The 20,845-nt window shown below is 35.7% G+C and overlaps 1 protein-coding gene across 1 annotated transcript in view; it reads right to left on the bottom strand.

The window, feature by feature from the left end:
* LOC129265219 (fibrillin-1-like) overlaps window positions 1-20,845 on the bottom strand; it is a 61,283-nt gene that overhangs the window by 7,347 nt on the left and 33,091 nt on the right. The window contains exons 14-27 of the mRNA XM_064101486.1: window positions 18,978-19,103; window positions 17,497-17,622; window positions 16,379-16,504; window positions 15,719-15,841; window positions 15,362-15,490; window positions 14,802-14,927; window positions 12,963-13,091; window positions 10,202-10,327; window positions 9,290-9,415; window positions 8,158-8,316; window positions 7,589-7,714; window positions 5,087-5,212; window positions 2,615-2,749; window positions 1,147-1,272 (exon numbers count right to left, since the gene is read on the bottom strand). Coding sequence (XP_063957556.1) covers window positions 1,147-1,272; window positions 2,615-2,749; window positions 5,087-5,212; window positions 7,589-7,714; window positions 8,158-8,316; window positions 9,290-9,415; window positions 10,202-10,327; window positions 12,963-13,091; window positions 14,802-14,927; window positions 15,362-15,490; window positions 15,719-15,841; window positions 16,379-16,504; window positions 17,497-17,622; window positions 18,978-19,103 — 1,809 coding nt within the window. The remainder of the gene's footprint in view (window positions 1-1,146; window positions 1,273-2,614; window positions 2,750-5,086; window positions 5,213-7,588; window positions 7,715-8,157; window positions 8,317-9,289; window positions 9,416-10,201; window positions 10,328-12,962; window positions 13,092-14,801; window positions 14,928-15,361; window positions 15,491-15,718; window positions 15,842-16,378; window positions 16,505-17,496; window positions 17,623-18,977; window positions 19,104-20,845) is intronic.

Raw genomic sequence — 20,845 nt, 5'->3', positions numbered from 1 at the left:
CCGGCCAGCACAGTAATAAGCCAGCTAACCCTGCTTTTTAGCAGGGCCAGATAGTATCATACTATTTACAGTGATAGCTAACTTTGGTAAAATGTAGTCAGAAATCAAAGAAGGTTTAATGAACTCAACCCTCTGGAATTGGTGGCTAAGACTGCCCCCCACCCATCTTTCCCTGGGGTTAAGGAAAATATTTGTCGTCTGAGAAGCAAAAATAAGTAACCGATGCAAATCAGCATGTGTACTCATAACCTCAATTGTGATTTGGATGGTTGAAAACATAATAAAATAACTAATCTAACAAAAGATAATGAAAATCAATTTTACAATAGAAAAACTTTCATAAAGATACAGATTTTCATACAATTAAAAATTGCAGTAGACATATTTGAATATTTAAATCAATAACCAAATGCTTAGGAAAATAATATGACTTACAGTATTATAACAAATTAATATGTCATCAAATGTCATTTAATTGTGACAGGTATTAAACAGGAGATAACTGAATGATGAAATTCATACAAAAATCCTATTTATATAATATACCCTCACATTTAAATAGATCACCCTGCATGGTGATAAAAAGTAAAAATACAAATATTGCAAAACATGTTGTTGAGTTTAAAACTTTTAATGGTAATACAATGAAGCCTTAAACATGTTTTTTTTTTTCAGTTCAATAGATGCAAATCAATGACAAAAAAATAAAATGTGGTGGGGAATCATGAAAAAAGCCAATTAGTGACTTGCAAAACAGAGATCCTCTTGGTCTGAGATACATTAATGAACAAAGAAATGAAAGTAATTATTATAGTGAAATCTTACAAAACTAAGCCTGAGCATAAGGATAGCTAAAAATATAATCAAAGGTGAACATAATATGTGTACAAATTAACGAAAGAATATTATCTTCCATTAAAAAAAATTGATTACTGGGGCATTGAAAGGAAATATTTGCAATATACTGCAATTTACAATGCAAATTTACAATTGATAAATCAATTCTAGCAACAGCAAATGAATTTGAACTTTTTGTTTCAAATATCCACCAATCAATTTGAAGGCAAATTTGCACCAAATTGCAAGACTTATAGACCCCCAAATAGACTTGCAACAGATAGTGGCACCTTGTAAGTTTAAGTTTACCTCTGCAGCTCTTGTCTTGGTAGTTATAAATATATCCCTCTGTACACACACATCTATAGCCTGCCAATGTGTCCTCACATAGAGCACCTTCACCACATCTATCGGGCAGGTCACACTCACTGATAACTGCAAAAGTGAACAAAAAAGGTTCATTTACATTTGCTTGCTAAATTCAGAGAAAAAAATTAAATGTAAGCAGCCACCAACAAGAAGTTGCCAGGGAATATTCTCTGTAAATAGCCAAAACATTAACTGGTAAAGGTAAAATTAAGCCGATCTGAAACAAAAAAATTATTGTTCATGGAATTTTCTATTGTATTTTACAGAAAGAAATTATAAATCAGGATTTTGTGTGAGTATTCTTTGGTTATAAAATCTGATCTGTATTTCACAAATCAAATTCATCACAAGTTTCAAGCTACTGAAATAATGCGATGTGATTGATTAAGATCAAAAGTGTCATCCATCATAGCATTTGTTATTTGCATAAAAAAGGTTGAATGAACTAGGGCCTGATAAATAATCAACATCAAACTCCTTAGAATATATTAATAATAATCATAATACTACACAGATATTGTGTAGCGCATATCACATTATGATATACTCTATTCACTTCCAAAGGAATTGGTTATTATTACCCCGGCTTCAGACCCGTAGAATTTTACAGTGCCAAGGAATTTCACATTACGTCTTACCCCCGTTTGGGAACGGACCGCCGTTCGGATCACAAACTGCGGTATTTCACCCCATTTTGCGTTTGAAAATCTAAAACATCATTTCCAAGCCCTGGGGGTCGTTTCATAAAGCTGTTCGTAAGTTAAGAGTGACTTTAACAACGACTGGTGATCATCGCCAATTGTACCATTTACCGCAAGACATGATCACCAGTCGCTCTTAACTTACGAACAGCTTTATGAAACACCCGCCTGATCAACCCCGCTTGGCCAGGTAATCCCCACAGGCCAGATTATGAGCGTTGAGCCAAGGACGAAATGATAACAACAGCTGTGCTATTACGTAAGTCTTCTCTGCCTGTAGAAGGACCTTCGGAATTAAATTATTGTATTCGATATTTAATCACGTTTTCAAAGGCATATTGTATTCAGAAATTCAATGCTAGCCCATTTTCAATTTCGAACAAAGAAAATCAACCTCGAAATAAGGAAAGTAAGTGAATAAAAAATGGCGACATGTTTTCCCAGACCGCACTCGGGCTGTTGTGTTATCTTCGGACCGAGGTCAAGAAACAGGTGTTTTGATACTTACATTGCATGCCTGGGGCAGTAGGGTTTTCGTACTTGGAGAAGAGGGGTATAGTGTTATCAAACGGAGCTCTTTCGTCATGAAGGAATAAATTCCTACCCATTTACAACATCTGGAAATAATACAATGGCTGGGCCTTGGCAACAAAGCTCCAAAGGCTTTCTATAAACTGATTCTCTGAAACCATATCACATAAACAAACCTTTGCAAGCTTTGGTGGAGACATCGTAGTCGTATCCTGCAGGGCATAGGCAACGAATACTGTGACCCTCTGATGAACAAGTCGCGTTCCCGCATATTCCCGGGTTTCTATTGCACACACTCATACTTGCAGAAGCTATTAAAGAAGAGATGATGTGAAAAGTTAGCGGAGCCAGATAGGCTTTATATGAGTTTGCATGGGAAATTATGGTTCATTTAATCTATTTTTATCATTTTTATTATTTTCTAAAATCTTTTTTAATTACTTAATCAAATGATTATCATGGTTAAGTATTAAGAATGTTAAAAATTTAAATAACTTCAAACTTTTTGTTAACAGACATTTTCTCAATCTTGCCTAAACCATTCAACTCTGATGCAATATCGATTCCCCTTTCAGGTGCTTTTAGCTATCATCTCTATGCCTTTTCTTTGTTTAATATAATTAATCAATCAAATCCATCTAATAGCCTGATGACTATTTATGTATTATCCTCATTATTGTTTTTCTACAGTTGTATTGTTGTTGTTTGTTATCAAGAGCCCCAAAGGGAGGGGGTACTCACGAAATAAGGCATACAGGGATGTGCCGCTGGAATGGGTCGCTTTTTTTTAAAGAAATCCCTAAACATGGGGTATGGTTTTATGCTGAAAAATCCCTAAACATGGCCCCAATTTTCAGATACTGGCCTTAACATGGGTCCATGTTCCCTCCAATTTTGGGTGATAACCTTCTCTCTTTTTTTTGCTTGTCAAATTTTAATAAATCCCTAATAATGGGTACCTTTTTAGCCAAAAATGACCCGTAAATATGGGTATGGGTTTTGAACCTTCAGCCGCAAACCCCCGTCCAAACCAAACCTAAGTACCCCCCCCCCCCCCCCCCGGTCAAGAGGCTCATGGCAGATAAACTTTTGTTGAATTAGCTATGCCTATTGCACGCTCAAGCAAGGAGCCACCAGTTCAATATATTGGAAAGTCACTAATCAACCTGCATACCATGGTCTGTGCCTACTTTAATGCACGTATCAAGGTGTTGCATAACAATGCACAGATACAAAGTTTAGGAAAATAAAAGGCTAAATTAAGACCCGAGCAGATATAAACTTATAATAGATCTGGTCCTATTCCTCATTCCGCCATGGGCCTAACCTTCTATCTATTTTGGTTATTTGGTCGACGTTAGTCTATGTCTACAAATCAAGTGTTGTATAAAACAAATATTCAATGTTTTATCATTCGTTTTACCATTCAAATATTACATTCAGTACAAAGTTCAAGCAGTCTATTCAACTAGCACACTCATGTAATATTCAGCACGATTGCACTGATAAACATAGGAATATTTGCATAATAATACATAGAGGCATGACATAATAATAATAATGAATAGAAAATGGGAAAGAAAATGCACATTGACTATATTATGTTTTTTCCACAGTATGTAACAAAATATTTTGGCATTGAGAACAAAAATAGCTTCTTGCATGAATCAGGCTTTGCACAAGTTTTACAACATGAAGATGATTCTTATTTCAGGGATCCCAGCAATCAAAAAATAAATTTTAAAAAATAAGAAATTCTACATACAGGCCCGTATTCTGAAGTCAGGTTCAACTTAGACCATGGTCTAAATCTGTGCTAAAATTATGGGAAGCCAAAAGTGTCAACATTTTTACTAAGTTGTACGTTTCTTATGTTTACTGTGCTCTTTCCTGATTCATCGATGGTGATGACAATCATCTATTTATACTTCCTAGACAATTATGAATGATTAAAGAGCCAAATGAGCTGAAATATGATATCTCTAACATTATTGATTTATGTAACAATTGGCTATCCATATTTAAACCACAACTTTAAACCTGAGTGTAAATTAAACCCGACTTCAGAATACGGGCCACAGTGTATCTGATGCAGATGGACATGACTTTTGTTATAGAGGAACAAAAGTTCTGAGGTTTTGGCATGCCGGCTTTCCATGATAGCTGAGATCCCTGTTAAGAGGCTGTCACACACAGGTCCATTTCATAAAACTTGTTATAATAACAAATTTACAATCACAGTTAAAAGCTACTGAAATCCTTCAATCTGATTGGTTGACAGCAAATTTGTTACAGAAATTGTGCATTTGCTTATTATAACACATATTTATGAAACAGGACCCTGGATATTTTAGCCAATGTATGACAAGCTATATATGGCAAGCCATTTTCTCATGTCATTTTATTTTTTAATATCAAGAATTACATTTTGTTAACATCACAAACCATTTTTGTAATTAAAGAATTTGATTTCTTGATATTTGGTGTTTTTATCGAACAGCAATTATTGATATAAAGTATGGAATGCTTGATATCAAGGAATAGAACTTAATGAGAAAATAGCTTGCCATACATATGTCAGCACACACGCCGGCTAAAATTTCCAGGAGGCGACTGCCCAATAATGAACAAACATAGGTTGTCCTTACCCACACATCTGCGACTATTATAGCTGAATTGCTGGCCGGGTGGACATAAGCAAACAAAATAGCCTTTTTTGTTCACGCATCTACCATTAGCACACAGCGTACGATATTTCTTGCATTCATTCAAATCTGTGACACAAAGAATACATAGCACGTACAGTAATACATTTGAGCAGGGCTGCAGTGACATACAGTTTTTCACATTATTGATACAGGTTTGGTGGGGGCAGGGCCGGGGTGGCATCACCCGTGAATTTCTTTGGTGAAAATGGAGGGAAAAAAATAAGAAAGAAGAGCATCAAGAGAGGTCATTCTTTAACACAGTTACTCGATTGCTAACCATATTATGTAACAAGCATTAGGAGCATCAATTAACCATGGATTCATAGGACCCCCCCCCCCTGCCCCCTTCAAAATATTAGGGTGCTGTCCCTGATTGCATAAAATTGAGCCATGAAATATGATGCGAGTAAAGGATGATAGATCAAAGACTCAATATAAACATGTTTGTTATCTTTTATCAAATCAATCAAATGAAAGAAACCCGAGTCCACAATACAATCAATTGGCTGATAATCAAGTCATGTGAATAATCACAACTGCATATTTTGCTCTATGTGCACATTGAAGCAAAAGATGCAGTTTTCCTTCATTTTTGAATTACTGAAGGAAACTTGGAAAGATTATGGGAAGAATCATCGGTACCTTTGAAAGAAAAAGCAAGTATTTCAGATCAGCTGTCCTACCAGTGCAGTCTGTACATGTATGTACTTTAATTTCTGGGCATCTTGAATTCGATAAATTCAGAGTTTGTCTCATTAGCTCAGATAGAAGGCTAGGTTATACATTATAGTTACAAATAAAATTGTCAACATTCTACCAATATGTTATATGACCACTGGAAAAAAAACATTTAAAAATAATTGTGCAATAAATCATAAATTCATAATTTGGAAGGTTGCAACATATGAATGAAGGGTGAACTGAAGAATGGGCAGCAAAGGGTTTTGTTTCATTTTCCAACACACATTGAATAATATCATGAGAAAAAATCAAAATCAATTATAGATTACACAAAATATGATAAAATATCTAAGATTCAAATACATTTTCTCAAGGCTTCTTAACAAGACTAAGTTATGTCTTTTAGCAGAAAGCCCGCACAGTGTCTTCCTGCTTCTAATGCTCTCATTACAAGAATACACAGAAAAATAGGAAATGCAGAAAAAAGGCTATGAAAGACACTGAGTCAGTGTTCCTGCTAAAAAGATGCATTACAGACTATTGGTAAAATACACAAAAAGTAAGACAATGGGCAGTAAGGCTTTCATACGGCATACAGTGATCAAACAAAACTGGAGGAATGATGAAGTGGGAGCAGTATAATTTTTGTGTATTTATCATGTTTTGATTTATTCAGCAGAAGCATATGAAAAACTAGAGATGCTCGACGGGTCGCGTGGCCGCGCACATGCATCCCCCGAACCCAACGCATCATCCATCATTGCGATATATAGAGCTCACATAGAAATTTGGCAAATAATACAATTATCATGGCAACAATGACCCTGCCCACATTTTGCCTGTGGGAACCAAATTTGATGACAATAATATGACGCAGCAGCGTGACTCCGCAGAACCTAAAGTATTGTCCAGTAGCACATGTTGTGGAATACAATTATAGAGTAATCTGGGTATATTTTGTAAACCTAACCCTAAGACCCCCCCCCCCCCCCCCCCCCACCAAAAATGATAGGCATCTTCGCTTTACCTTCTTATATTGCTTCTGTGTGCCAATTGCTATTACAAACTTTCTATATGGGAACAGCATGGTATTATGATACATGTACCTTGGGATGAAGTCAGCATGATACATTGGATTGTCATAGTTATTGGTAACACTCACTTGGGTTGTTACCATGGCAATAAAGACCCCCCCCCCCACCAAAAATTATAGGCATCTTCGCTTCACCATAATGGACCTTCATGCCACATTTGAAGATGATCGGAGAAAAAATGCAGCTGGTAGAGCGCTCACATGAACATTTACCTTCTGATATTGCTTCTGTGTGCCAACTGTTATGACAAACTGGGAAAAAAGCAGAAGTGACAGGTTTCACCAAATTTTCCACAAAAATATGGTTTCAATGGCAACCATATCTCCACCCACTCCAAAATCATTAGGCAGCTTCGCTTTACCATAGTGGACCTTCATGACAAATTTTAAGATGATCAGAGAAGAAACGCAGCCAGTAGAACAATCACAAGGAAATCTCTGCTATTTCCACAAAAACTCTCAATACCATGGCAACGATGTCTCCATCCACACCAAAATCAATAGGCAGCTTTGCTTTACCATAATGGACCTGAATTTCTCAAAACATCATGAAATTGGTGGTGAATAACTATCTCCTAGATAAAAGACAACCAAAATGGTGTAATAAACTTTGAAGCATTCACAATGGCATCTACAAAATAACAAATGCAAAAGAATTTCCAACTGACCTCCACAAGTTTTCTTCTTTTTCTTGTAGATAAATCCTTCGGGACAATCGCATGTATAACCTCCTATTCTATTCTGGCAGGTAGCAGTTCCACAAATCTCAGGGCTCCTTTCACATTCATCAAGATCTATGTAAAAAACAACAACAATTATATTAATGCCTGGGTACTCTTCACTATTACAAGTGATCCTATCAATTGCAACGATGGAAATCCACTGAAAATATTATAATTCTACATATAAATGATTGTTCTGTCTCATCCTATAAGATAGGATGATGCTGATTAGTTAAAACAAAGATGCATGATGATTCTTCTACATTCGCTAAAAGTTAAACTTTGACAGATATAAGCATTCTAGAGTTGAAGGCTTGATGTTGTTGAGGTTGATTTGATGAAAATGTCATCTGAATCTGTTCTGGATGCATTGATAGAATGACGGCCCCGATAATAATTGATGCAGTTTCCTGCCAAAATCACCTGCACATTAAATTTGGAGCAATCTCTCAATCAAATTGACTAACTCTACCCCACTCCCTATAAGATAGCGAAGAGTTTTATCTTGAACTCACCAACGCATGACTTGCTGGCAGCTTCAAACTGATATCCTGGTTGGCAAGTACACACAGGGCCACTAGCATCCGTAGCACATGAAGCATTTCCACAAAGAGATGAGCATCTATCAGCTTCTATCGCCTCAGGATCACGCGATGTTGTGTGGCTCTCTAATGCTGAAAGTTTTAAAAAATTGGTGGTAAAAATGTGATAATTCATTCATTCATTCATAATTCAGGGGTTGTTCAAAAGTTATTTGTTAATCTATTGCAAATTTCTACTCCAATTTCATAATTGATATACCAATTTTTACAAATGATATATTAATTGCAGTTTACTCTCCTTGTTGCAATAAGCAGAACAGCGATCAATTGAAAATTTCCAACTGACTGCAAGCTAGATATATAATTGTTCTGGGACCCCAAATAGATTTTCAATTAATTGTATTAAAGTTTATCGCAACACTCAAATATATAGATACAATGTACCCAGTAACAGTATTTCATTATTGACTATGTGAAGCATTTACCTGTCCGAAAAAAGATATTGGTCGGTATTCTCGTAAGTTAATCAGATGTAAGTCTTGGCTAAGTGAGAATTATAGGCAAAATTTCTGTGGAATGCAAAATTTTGTTTAAACTCAGCATTTATGGTTTATAATGTACCAAAGAATTCATTGAAATTCATATCATAGTAAATTATTCTTTTCTTAGTTCTCATTTCCTCCCATAATAAACATTTTGACACTCTCATTACATGGTTCAAATAGTCTGTACTTGGTGAATTATAATCATCAACCATGATGCTTCAACAAATTGATCCACAATTTGATAAATAATAATAAAATAAATAATAAATTATAAATCAATAATAAATTGATAATGAATTAATATTTCTTAGTTCTTTTTGTTTTTTCTTTTGCCATGTCTGATTCACGATTTTCAAAATATCATATTTTATGTTACTTTTCTAGGTCGGCCTCTTATTAGGGCAGCAACCCACTTTGCAATGTCATCATATTCTGTATTGCTGTTTATGTTGTAATATATTGAATGTTTTATGTGTGAATCTTTACTAGTGTGATACTCTTGCAAAGTGAAATAAATATGAATCGAATAGCCCACCTAAACCTACACAGGTCTTACTCACCTATGCATTGTCTTCTGGCTTCATCAAAGTTCGCTCCATCGGGACATATACATCTGAAGGATCCTACACTGTTCTCACACTGACCATTGCCGCATATCTCTTCTAACAGGAAACACTCATTAATATCTGGAGAATAAGAAAAACAATTATGAACGAAATTCGTCAAAAAGTTTATGTGAAATAGAACTTGAACAGCATTCATTGAACATTAACAATGAATGGACTAAATATTTACTGCAGTAGGTGAAAATATATATAGATAAATATATTAACTCACTATTCAAGATTGGGTATTGCCCTATGCACTTTGTATGAATTGTTTGATATTGCCAAGAATGGAAAAAAGAAAAGTGAGAATTGTTACTTATTGCCTTCCTGAAACAGGTGGGTGTTTCATAAAGCTGTTTGTAAGTTAAGAGCGACTTTAAAAACGACTGGTGATCCTTTCTTGTGGTAAAAGGTGTACACCATTGGCAATGGTTAAGCGCGTAAGAAAGGTTCACCAGTCATTCTTAAAGTCGCTCTTAACTTACGAACAGCTTTATGAAACGGCCCCCAGGTCATTTTCAAAAACCTATACGACTTAATACAGAATTCAGATTTCAACAGATAAATAGTTGATACAATTCCAACTTGTTATCCTAAACCATGAAACCCCCACCCCCCTACAACACAACAACAAAACTAATCATCATTATTTGAATAAATGTGTCTAATTATATAACAACAAAGAAGTGATGAATATTTTAATAAGCAAATGAGTGAATAATCAAATTAATACAAAAACTGAATAGAAATAACTAAAACAAATTTTCTCAAAATCATCAAGCGACGGAACATTAAAGCAGCAAACTTCAAAGCATACAAAAAAAATCCCCAACACAACAGTTTTTAAGACAGATTAGTTCTCACCAACGCACGTCCTATCCTGCTCATCAAAGTCGTATCCAGGGTCACATCTACACAAAAAGCTACCCTCTCTGTTAAAACAGGCCGCATCTCCGCATCGCCCAGGTGCAGAGGTACATTCATTGATATCTAAATCAGGAGATTATAAAGACAGGAAATTGGTCAATATTTCAACAACAAAAAACAACAACAACATCGAGCGTCCATTGCCACAGTTGGGCAATAGGCCAGTTCGTAGTTACTTCATGGACAATTTTGGTCAAATAACCTTTTATTTCTTTCATTATGATAGGCAGATTTCAAAGCAAGATATTACATGAGCATGCCTTACATAGCAGGATGAAGAAATTGAATAGATCAGGTGATTAGAATAGCATAACAATGAACACTTTATGGAGGTATTTGTTGCATTCCTACTTTGAATACATATTGTAGCATGTTGTACAATGTACTTGGCAAACTGAAATACCGGTCTTTCATGCACGCATTGTTGTTTTTTGTGGATGTAAATGAAAAACACAATTCAAAAGAATATATGAATAATCAAGACATCAAAGTTGGTGCTTATCTCATTAAATTTTAAACCTCAATGTCACTTTAGTACCAATGACATTCCTCTGATTATGTGCAGAATCTTCTGATCATGCACACTAAGAGTGGAACTATGAACTGGCTTATTCAATAACCTTATTGTACATCTGACCCCATTTATCTCTAACTCATGTCTCAACTCAGAAACCAAATTAAACATAAAATAAGGACATTGCAACCTATTATATGAACTAGAAAAGAGAAAACAAAGTTAGATCAGGAAAGTCGCAAATATAGGGGTTCGGGCGTACAGACTTTATAGAATCCTAGCTATCACCTACACTCTTCAATTGAAATTTTTTAAAGAAAAAAAATAGTTTATTTAAACTGCTTTCAGAAATATTCTGATGAACTAAGATGGCCCCTACTATAGTATGGGACCTCTGAATATCTTATAGGCAAATCTATTATATATTTATTTCATTTTATACAGACTTCCTAAAATTTATAGTAGGCCTAGACCTACAAGCAATTAATCATTATGTTCATGACTAAACTATTATTTAGTGGAGAAAATCAATAAGTTCTTCTATTAATTCCTTTCAGTTCTAAAAGCTTGCACAGTTCTGTATGCACATGACAATAGGGGCATCAAAGTATGAATAGACAGGAAGTCTATTCAAAAGAACCCAGGGTACTATATGAATTCCCAGGAAATCTATTCAGAAGTACCCAGGTCAAATTTCAATATGAGATTTTTAGTTCACTGTTACTTTACTCTTTATTGAAAGTCTCATTTCAATCCTAAGTTACCTTCAAGATGTATTGAAAGCTCATGAATACATCTTTTGAAATTAAACCTTCATTATATGAAGCATATTAGATATAATTTAATTTCAATTTATTCATTTGAACAAAACTCCTGTATATCGGAGGCACTCACAAGACATGGTGCATTCATACTGATTTAAAAAATATACAAGCAATACGAACAATAACACTTTCATAAAATATATCAAGTATCATAAAGGAATACCCTCCTGACCAAGAACTGAGATACAGAATGTTCAGTTGAAAATGCCAAAATCTATGACATTACATTTAAGAAATGGTACAATTTGCATGATTTCATCATATTTTCTCTACGATGTTGCTACACATCCTCTCCTTTGGAGAGGACCTTAAGCCGTCGGTCCTCTGGTTGCTTGCTTACAAGCATTCATGCATTCTTAGCAATCAGGTAAAAAATCACCACCAATCAATCAATCAATCAATCAATCAATACATAATTTTTCATTAAAATAAACCAGCCATTAATTATTGGAAGGTGAAAAAGGCTAGTGAATGCAAAACTCCTCATGACGAAATACCTCCGTTTGAGAAGGCTATACCCCAGATCGTTTTCACCAATTCTCTTCTCTAACCACTATAATCCCGAACTGCCCCCAAGCAAGAAATTTAAGTATCAAAACACCTGTTTCTTGACCTCGGTCTGAAGATAACGCGACAGCCCAGCACAGCAGGGGGTCACACACGATGGATTGCAACGTGTCTAAGAGCCTGCTATGGAGTTCCGTGTATACACGCGGTGAATGCATCGTGTGCGCAGCGCTTTAAGGGCAGTCCCTGCATGCAAAGCATAACCTAATTTTTATTCGCTTATTTTCCTTATTTCGAGGTCGATTTTCTTCGTTCGAAATTGAAAAAGGACTAATATTGGATGTCTGAATACAATATGCCTTTGAAAACGTGATTAAATATCGAAGACAATAATTTAATTCCGAAGTTCCTTCTTCAGGCAGAGAAGTCTTACGTAATAGCACAGCTGTTGTTTATCATTTCGTCCTTGGCTTAACTGGCCAGTGGAGGTGAAATTGAGACAACGGGGATTACCTGGCCAAGATGGGTTTATCGGGGCTTGGAAATGTTCAAATGAGAAATGAGAGTTTCAAACGAAAAATGGGGTCTATTACCGCAGTTTGCGACCCCAACAGCGGTGAAACCCCAAACGGTGTATTTTCGTAATGCTTCTAAGGAGGTATCTTAACATCAATGTGGAATGGGGGTGGGGGGTTGTGTACGTGGCAGGCAAAGAGTTAACACCTCACAAATAACAAATAAAAATATTACTGAAACAATCAAAGCACAATTCCATTCTTAAACTGCTGAAAAGTGCAAATTTTTGAAGATTGCAAATAAAGGAAGTATAAACACTAAATAAGGACCATCTTACCTAAGCATCCATTGCCATTTCCACTGATATATTCATATCCTCTAGGACATACACATCTATAACTGCCTTGTGTGTTCATACAGGTGCCATTACTGCAGATACTCCTATACACAGCACATTCATTGGTGTCTAACAAGAGAAGGAAGATAAGTGTAATGATAATAATTCCGTTGATGAAGTATATTCAGCTTCTTAAAATTCAACTCAGAAATGGGCATTGTAACTAACACAATCTTCAACTAAAATGATTACTCAACTTTAAGTAAGCAGACTTTACTTTATTTTCTCTATCAATAAATCATGGGAAAAATATCTAATAAAGATAAGATTTAAAATGACTAGGCGGTGCTGCACCATCCCGAGTTTGCTCAATCTCGAGATTTTAGCCCGATCGGCCCACTTCGCGATTAATCTCGAGATTCAAGAAACCCCGTCTCCACCATCGCAAGAAAGCGATTCCTGCTCGAGCGAGGCAACAAGCCCGATATTCCGAGCATGCGGACTTTCGGATCTTGGAGTTTCAACGGCCCGCGCTTTTGAATAACTTCCCGCGATATGCAAGCAATGTACTCCTTTCACTAGCACTTTCGCCGAATTCGACCGGTGTTATGCAACAATCCTCTCAGCTCAGCGAGTGAAGAAGTGATGTATTCTTCGTTAAATATGATGGCGGAGTAAGAGGCAACGACAGAGAGAGAGAGAGAGGGAGAGAAGGAGGAAAGAAATGCTATTTGCTCACATTTTGCGAAGGAATAAGACGACACCATCGTTGCTGATTAGGCAATTGATGAACGCTATTCGCGATAATATCTATTCACATGTATAAAGTTGACTTTCGCACATGTTTATGTTTTGACCAAGGCGGAAGTGGAACGCGAATTGCATTATGGACTGACGTCATGAATAAATTACCCCGAGTCCAATCTCGGGTGCGTCTGCACCTACGAATTAGCGGGATAATTCGTAAAATAGCGCGCTATTTTGCAAATAAACCCAAGTTGACTTGGGATTGCAATCTCGAGATTAATCCTACGAACTAGCTCGATAATTTCGTCTCCACTGCAAACTATCTCGAGATTTTTCAGATCGGGATAATTTGCCGGATACGAAATAGCGCGCTAATTTGAAAACTCGGGATGGTGCAGACGGCCCTACTGAGCTGTACAAGCGTTTTGACAACTTCATAATCTTTCATTATTAAAGATGTGTAATTCTTCATAACTATAGTATAATGAAAATGTAAAAACTTCTTTTACAACTTTTTACTACACATTCACCGTAAGTGTACTAGAGTATGTACCTCTGTTTCTGAAATGATCCAACTCTGGATAACACAGCAATCAATTATAAATATAAAGCAATAAAATATAAATTACGGAAATAAACCAAAACCTTAATAACAATTTTCTTATGTCACCTTACCAAATGACAGTGCCACATCTACCTGAAAGAATTATGCAAATTTGTCTTAACAATGCTAACCCTCTCATTCATAAAAGAAAAGTGGGGTATTGGGTTTGCCGAAGAGCCACTCTGATATTAAGTCAATGCTCTGAATCCCACTCTAAAAGCACTAAGCATATTCCAGAACAGTTCTTCCTGCATTGCAATTGTTTTGTTGTCTAGTAGAATGTGAGGTTTGGTGATGAAAACATACTTGAGGGATCCCTGCATGATTAATGCAGCTCTAACTGTTTGCAAGGCGCCTCGAGAAAATTCATGAAACTTTTTTTACTTGTTATCTGAAGATAGATACCAAAAGTACTCTCACAACAAATTATTTATTTTCTACTAATTGAAAAGTTTACCATAACGATAAATACAGATACAATTTCTTACCTATACACATGCCAAGAGTTGAGTTATACATGTAGCCAAAGTCGCATGAGCATCTATAACTACCCTCTGTATTGGTACAGGATGCGTTACCACATACATCAGGCGATATCCTACACTCATTGATATCTGCAATGAACAAATATATTTTGTCACTGATGATAAATAATATGTTCAAATAGAGTCATATATCTCGTCTTATTTCAGCTCACCTTTGCTTACAAGCTTTAAACAAAAAAACTTATATCCCTCATCCCAATCCTCCCCACCCTAGATCCATCCATGAATGGTTGAGTTGGCCGGGATGAGAGATCGAGCCTTGACTGTCCCCCAACCCTGTTTCTTTGTTTTTCTTGCCTCTTTCTTTCTTTTGTTGCATGGCGATAATTGAAATTGAACACCACTGCCCCCACCCCCCTACTGGTCAATCATGGATACACCCCTGGATCTAATAACCCATTGACTTGTGGAACCGAGTGGCGCCTTTACAAGGTCTATGATATTAGATTATTCAATATTCTAAGGGTCAAAGTGGTTCATACAATTTTATACTATTTTCTCACCATCACACGTCCTTGTTATTGGATCAAACTCAAAGCCAGCCTGACAAGCACAATGATGACTGCCGTGTGTGTTTACACAGGATGCTTCCAAACCACAAGAATGAGATGATGTTGAACATTCATTGATATCTGTAAATAAATTAATAAAATATACAAAAAGTGAATATCCAAATCATGCAGATATATGAAATATGAACAATCATATTAAAAATACATGAAAATTGAATCCAGAAATCACAACCATTATGTTGTTTATCTTCTGTTGACTCTCCTAAATGAAGCAATTTGATTTTGCTATTTTTGAAGAAAAAAAAATAAAAAAGACTTGCAATAAGACAATTGTACAATGATATTTACCTATGCAGACTTTGGTATTTGAGAATTCAAATCCTTCGGGACAAATACAGATGAAGTTCTGACCCTGATCCACACATGTACCATTACCACATAGATCAGAGTGATCTACACAGAGATCAATATCTGTATAATGAAAATAAACAAACAAAATAGTCAATAAAATCATAAATATTAGTTTATATCTTTTTTGGTACTTTCAAAGTAAACTTCCTTACGTAAACATGCAAGCACACAGCATTTATATGATTATAGGCTCAAACACACTGGCACCCCTACCTCCAATATTTCAAAATGTTTCTTTGTAATGTTCATAAACTTGGGTGCGTTTCTAACACTCTGAATGACTTGGATTTGATCACAAGTCACCAGTTTAAGAGTCCACTGCTCTACCAACTTACATGTAGCTGTAAATAGCCTTTCAACTGTATATTACTCCTTTATCAAAAAAACTGCTATGCTCTATAGACCAATTTGGTTTGGGCGCTGATGATTTCTTTCTGTTGCGCTAGTTGTGCCAAAAAAAAGATATTGAATATTTTATGGAATATTATTATCCTCTTTACTTTGGACCACCCCCCCCCCCTGTTATGACCAACATAAGTTTATACAGTACTTTAAAACCAAACATATGTATATAGCGTACACAAGCATAACTCTCACCTTCACAGTAACCAGCATCACTGTCAAACTGGAACCCACTTGGACATCTACAAGAGTATCCATTCAAAGATGGTATGCACGTTCCATTGCCACATATACCACTTAGCACAACACAGAAATTGGTCACTGAATAAAGAGACAAGAATTCAAAGATTTGTTTTAATCAAAGTTAGAATTGATGTTATTTGTGAATGTGAAGAGCCAAATGTATTTTTTGGTCATATATTTCCTTTTACTTGGTATTCAATCTAACCTGTTGTCTATTGGCCTATAGGTGGACCCTGGAGAACAAATATGGGAAAAAGTGAGTAGTATTGGATTAAGTTTTACAGGGAAAACATCTACACAAACGTGGATATTTAGTGTTCTTTGTTATTTCACCATTGTCTAACTTTAATACTTAACTGTCATAAAGTTTGAAATTACTGATGATTCAGTACACCCCAGATCGTTATCTCACAGCTCTGATAGGTAAATTCACAAAATAAGAGGGAGCCAATGTATTTTGGTACAGTTTTGAGCAATAATCAAATTTTCAAGGATCCTTTTAATAGCCAACAGTAAGGGAGACTTGGCATCTCTGTTTGTTCACATTTTGTAATTTCCAATAGACATACATTGTCTATATACAAGTGTGAAAACATGATTTATCCATTTTCCTTAATCTATTTAAATAAGTGTTCATCTGGTATATTGGTATATAAAATTAGAGGGATTTATGTGGAAAAAGTAGTGGATGTAGGATTCATGTAAAGGAAAATAGTGGTCTTGGTGTCATATAATTGATGCTTTTGTTGTGATCTGACCATCATTTATGTCTAAAAATGGCAGTATAACTTGAAGAATGGTGGTAGAGATAAGTGTTATTTTGGCAGTAGTGCTTTTGAAATAGTCACATCCTGTCATTAGTTGATCCACCAGGATCTTGCTCAAGAAGAGGTTATATTGTTATGCAGCGTGATCACAAAGTTCAATTCAATTACACTTATTCACATCACTTTAAATACACATGAAAAATATTTGAAAGATCACAAAGTCTACATATTTTTTTTAATAAATACCAAATGAATACTTTTTAAACAATCAAATGATGATGGATAAGGCTATTGGTGACATACCTTCACAAGTACTGGTGCTTTCACTGAACCTCTGTCCTTCAGGGCAATAGCAGTCATACCCATCAGGTCTGTTCACACATGTACCGTTCCCACAAACACCGTTGTATACAAAACAATAATCCTGGACTGGGATAAACAGAGATTTAGGACATCACTATTGCATTCCTTAAAATTGAATACCTTTGTAACCATGATCTAACTGAATAGAAGTGTTTGATATTTGAGATATACTTGATGTTTCAATTTAAAGGAGAATGAAACTCTTGGAGCAAGTTAGCTTTTGTGAAAGCAGAAAAATCAAAGAATAAGATCAACAAAACTTTGAGTAAAATAGGACTAGCAATAAAAGAGTTATGAGCATTTGAATGTCGAGATCACTAATGCTATGGAGATCCTCCCATTGGCAATGCGACCAAGATCTGTGATGTCACACACGTACAACTCTCCCATTTGGACACTGAAAATATACCCCAAAACATCTCTTTTTGCTTATTCTAATCATATGACAAACGATTCATCAATGGTATAATGTTGTGAAACCTCTGTACTTGTCATCTCATAAAGAGAACACCTCACCTTGTGATAGACTCTATAAAAGTGAGACAGATCTTGGTCGCATTGCCGATGGGAGGATCTACATGGCACTAGTGATCTCAATATTTAAATGCTCATAGCTTTCTTATTATTCATTCAATCTTCCTCAAACTTTCAACAATATGTTTCTTTGATTTTTCTCTTTGATATGGATTCAGCTGGTTTCAAGGGTTTCATTCTCCTTTAAGAACTACTACTACTACGACTACGACTACTACTATCACTACTACCAGAGATACATTCACTCTGGATATAATGTAAGATTGCATGTATTAAACTGAAAACTAAATTTCAACAATGAAGCTTTTTTTAGTTGACAATATCAGTTGAAATAAATTGAAATTGAATTTTCAACCTCAATTGATATACATTTTTTGTTTAATTGAAAGAATACAATTTTAGCTGATCTAAACTTAATCATCAAGTGAATCTTGTGTTATTCCAAATCCAATCATAGTCAGATCGAAAGTTGAGTAGTTGGCAAATACACTGGGTTATATTACTTGGTCTACAAGTAGTACATGGACTACATCAACTGAGTCTACTATCATGTTGGTACAATCGCTGTTTGGTCTTTAATACACTCAGTCTAATTCCAACTTAGGCTAAATTGTAATTTAATCAAATGCCCAGGTGGTTTAATATCCTCTCTGTCTATTCACTATTTTGCACTGTTCAAAAAAAAAATTGGTTCATGAACAGTTCATCTAACCACAAAGATTCAGTGGTGTTAGACTAAGTGGAAATCAGATGAAATGGGTATAGCCTAAATGGAAATTAGACAAAATGGTAAATGGGCTAAATGGCTATTAGACGACATGGAATATAGGCAAAGGAGGTGTAGACCAAGTGGCAATTTAGCAATGCATCATGCATTGAGTGTTTACCTTGGCACGACCTTCGTGATGGTACGAACTGATAACCTTCCGGACAGCTACACACTGGACCTCTCTCTGTGCTCGCACATGTTCCATTTCCACAAATATCAGCAGCTGATTCACAATGGTTTACCACTGAAACAAAGTACACATCCGGCCAATCCGGGAAATACCTTTTATTAACCCGTTGCTTACGGGAACCGTTGGTTCCCTGTGTTAAACATATGGGATTCAAAGAATCTCGGAGGCAACGGGTTAAGAACATCATTGAGCTAGAAATGGTCTTCACGATATGATGGATATTATGATTTCATATTGAAGTGTTTAAATGCCTTTAAACTTTTACTTCTATCATCTACATAGACCGTTTTGGCGATGCGTTAAAAACGTGTATTTTGGCCTTCATCTATTGCCCGTGCAGTATCAGAGTGTATCCCTAAAAAGGACCAAAATCCAACCAATATCCCATAGGCTCCTGTACAAAATTTGCCACTGAAAAATGAGACCGTATACAACAGTCTAGTACACATGCGCGAATGTGTGAATTATGCAATGTGATGCGCAACATAGAGCACAATGACACTCAATGACGTCGTGATGAACTACACATAAGTCGGGTGTCAACGACAAAATTGATCTTAATGAAGTGATGATGCCATAATGTGATAAGTGATATGACTTGTTCAATCAAATTTTTCCCTCTTTTTTTTTTGGGGGGGGGGGGTGGGATAGATGATAATAATTATATCGGATAGCTTCATTTCATGGCATACCAGAAATATTCCACTCGTTAGGGCCAATGTTCCACTCATCTGCGATTCGTGGAATATTGCCCAAACTCTTGGAATATTTCTGGTATTCCATTCTGAGCCATCCAATATAATATAAATATTCAATAATACTAAGTAGATACAGGGATAGATAGATAGCTGGGAAAGTACATGTAGATAGATACAGGGAGATATAATAGATGGATGATTAGATAAATAGATAGATAGATAGATAGATAGATAGATAGATAAACAGACAGACAGATTGATAGATAGATAGATAGACATACAGATAAATAGATAGATAGATAGATATATAGATAGATAGACAGATAGATAGACATACAGATAGATAGAAAGATAGATAGATAAAGTGATAGATGGGTAGCTAGTAAATATATAGAAAGAAAGAAAGATAGTCAAAGGATAAAACTGATATTGCTGAGCACCATTGTACTCAGGATTTACTAGTCACAGGAAACCACAACGCCAAGGGACAGATAATAATTGTCTGATTCAATCAAATATGACAACCTTATTTGCAAGCAGATTTTTGCGATGATTCAGCAAAAATGTTTAATGCAATTTAGAACCCTTTTAAAGAGAGGAAGAAGAATGATATGCCAAATGGAGGTAGTTCTCATCTAAAAGGGTGTGTTTAATAGCTAGATCAAGCTAGATTAATTGCATTCTACTGTATCATTCCCCCTCCCAATCTATTCCTCCATTTCTTCCTTATCATCTTCTCTTTTTCCAATTTTCCTCCTCCTTCTCCACTACCCCTGCCCTTCTTCCTCCTCCCTTCTTCTTTCTCCTTCATGTTATGAGGTGAGTAAACCCCTTAGAAAATGAATGTAGACAGTACAAGGGGGGAAATCCCCCCCACCCCCCCCCAAAAAAAAGATATTCAGAACATATCTTTTAATTGGAAACTTTCCCACTTTAACATACAGAAAACTCCTTTGTGGTAAGGTCAGTCACTTCCCTCCCTCGCTCAAATACATTTTTAAACTTTAAAATGTATTTTCCCTATAGAAAAATGCTATTCATGGCCATGCTTCAGGCCTCACACAAATTACTAAGAATTAGAGAAATTTTTTTTTAACA

Source organism: Lytechinus pictus, chromosome 7 (assembly GCF_037042905.1).
Source record: "Lytechinus pictus isolate F3 Inbred chromosome 7, Lp3.0, whole genome shotgun sequence".
Classification (NCBI taxonomy): Eukaryota; Metazoa; Echinodermata; class Echinoidea; order Temnopleuroida; family Toxopneustidae; genus Lytechinus; species Lytechinus pictus.
Note: the sequence above shows the minus strand (reverse complement) of the source record. Positions and strands in the feature narration are given on the sequence as shown.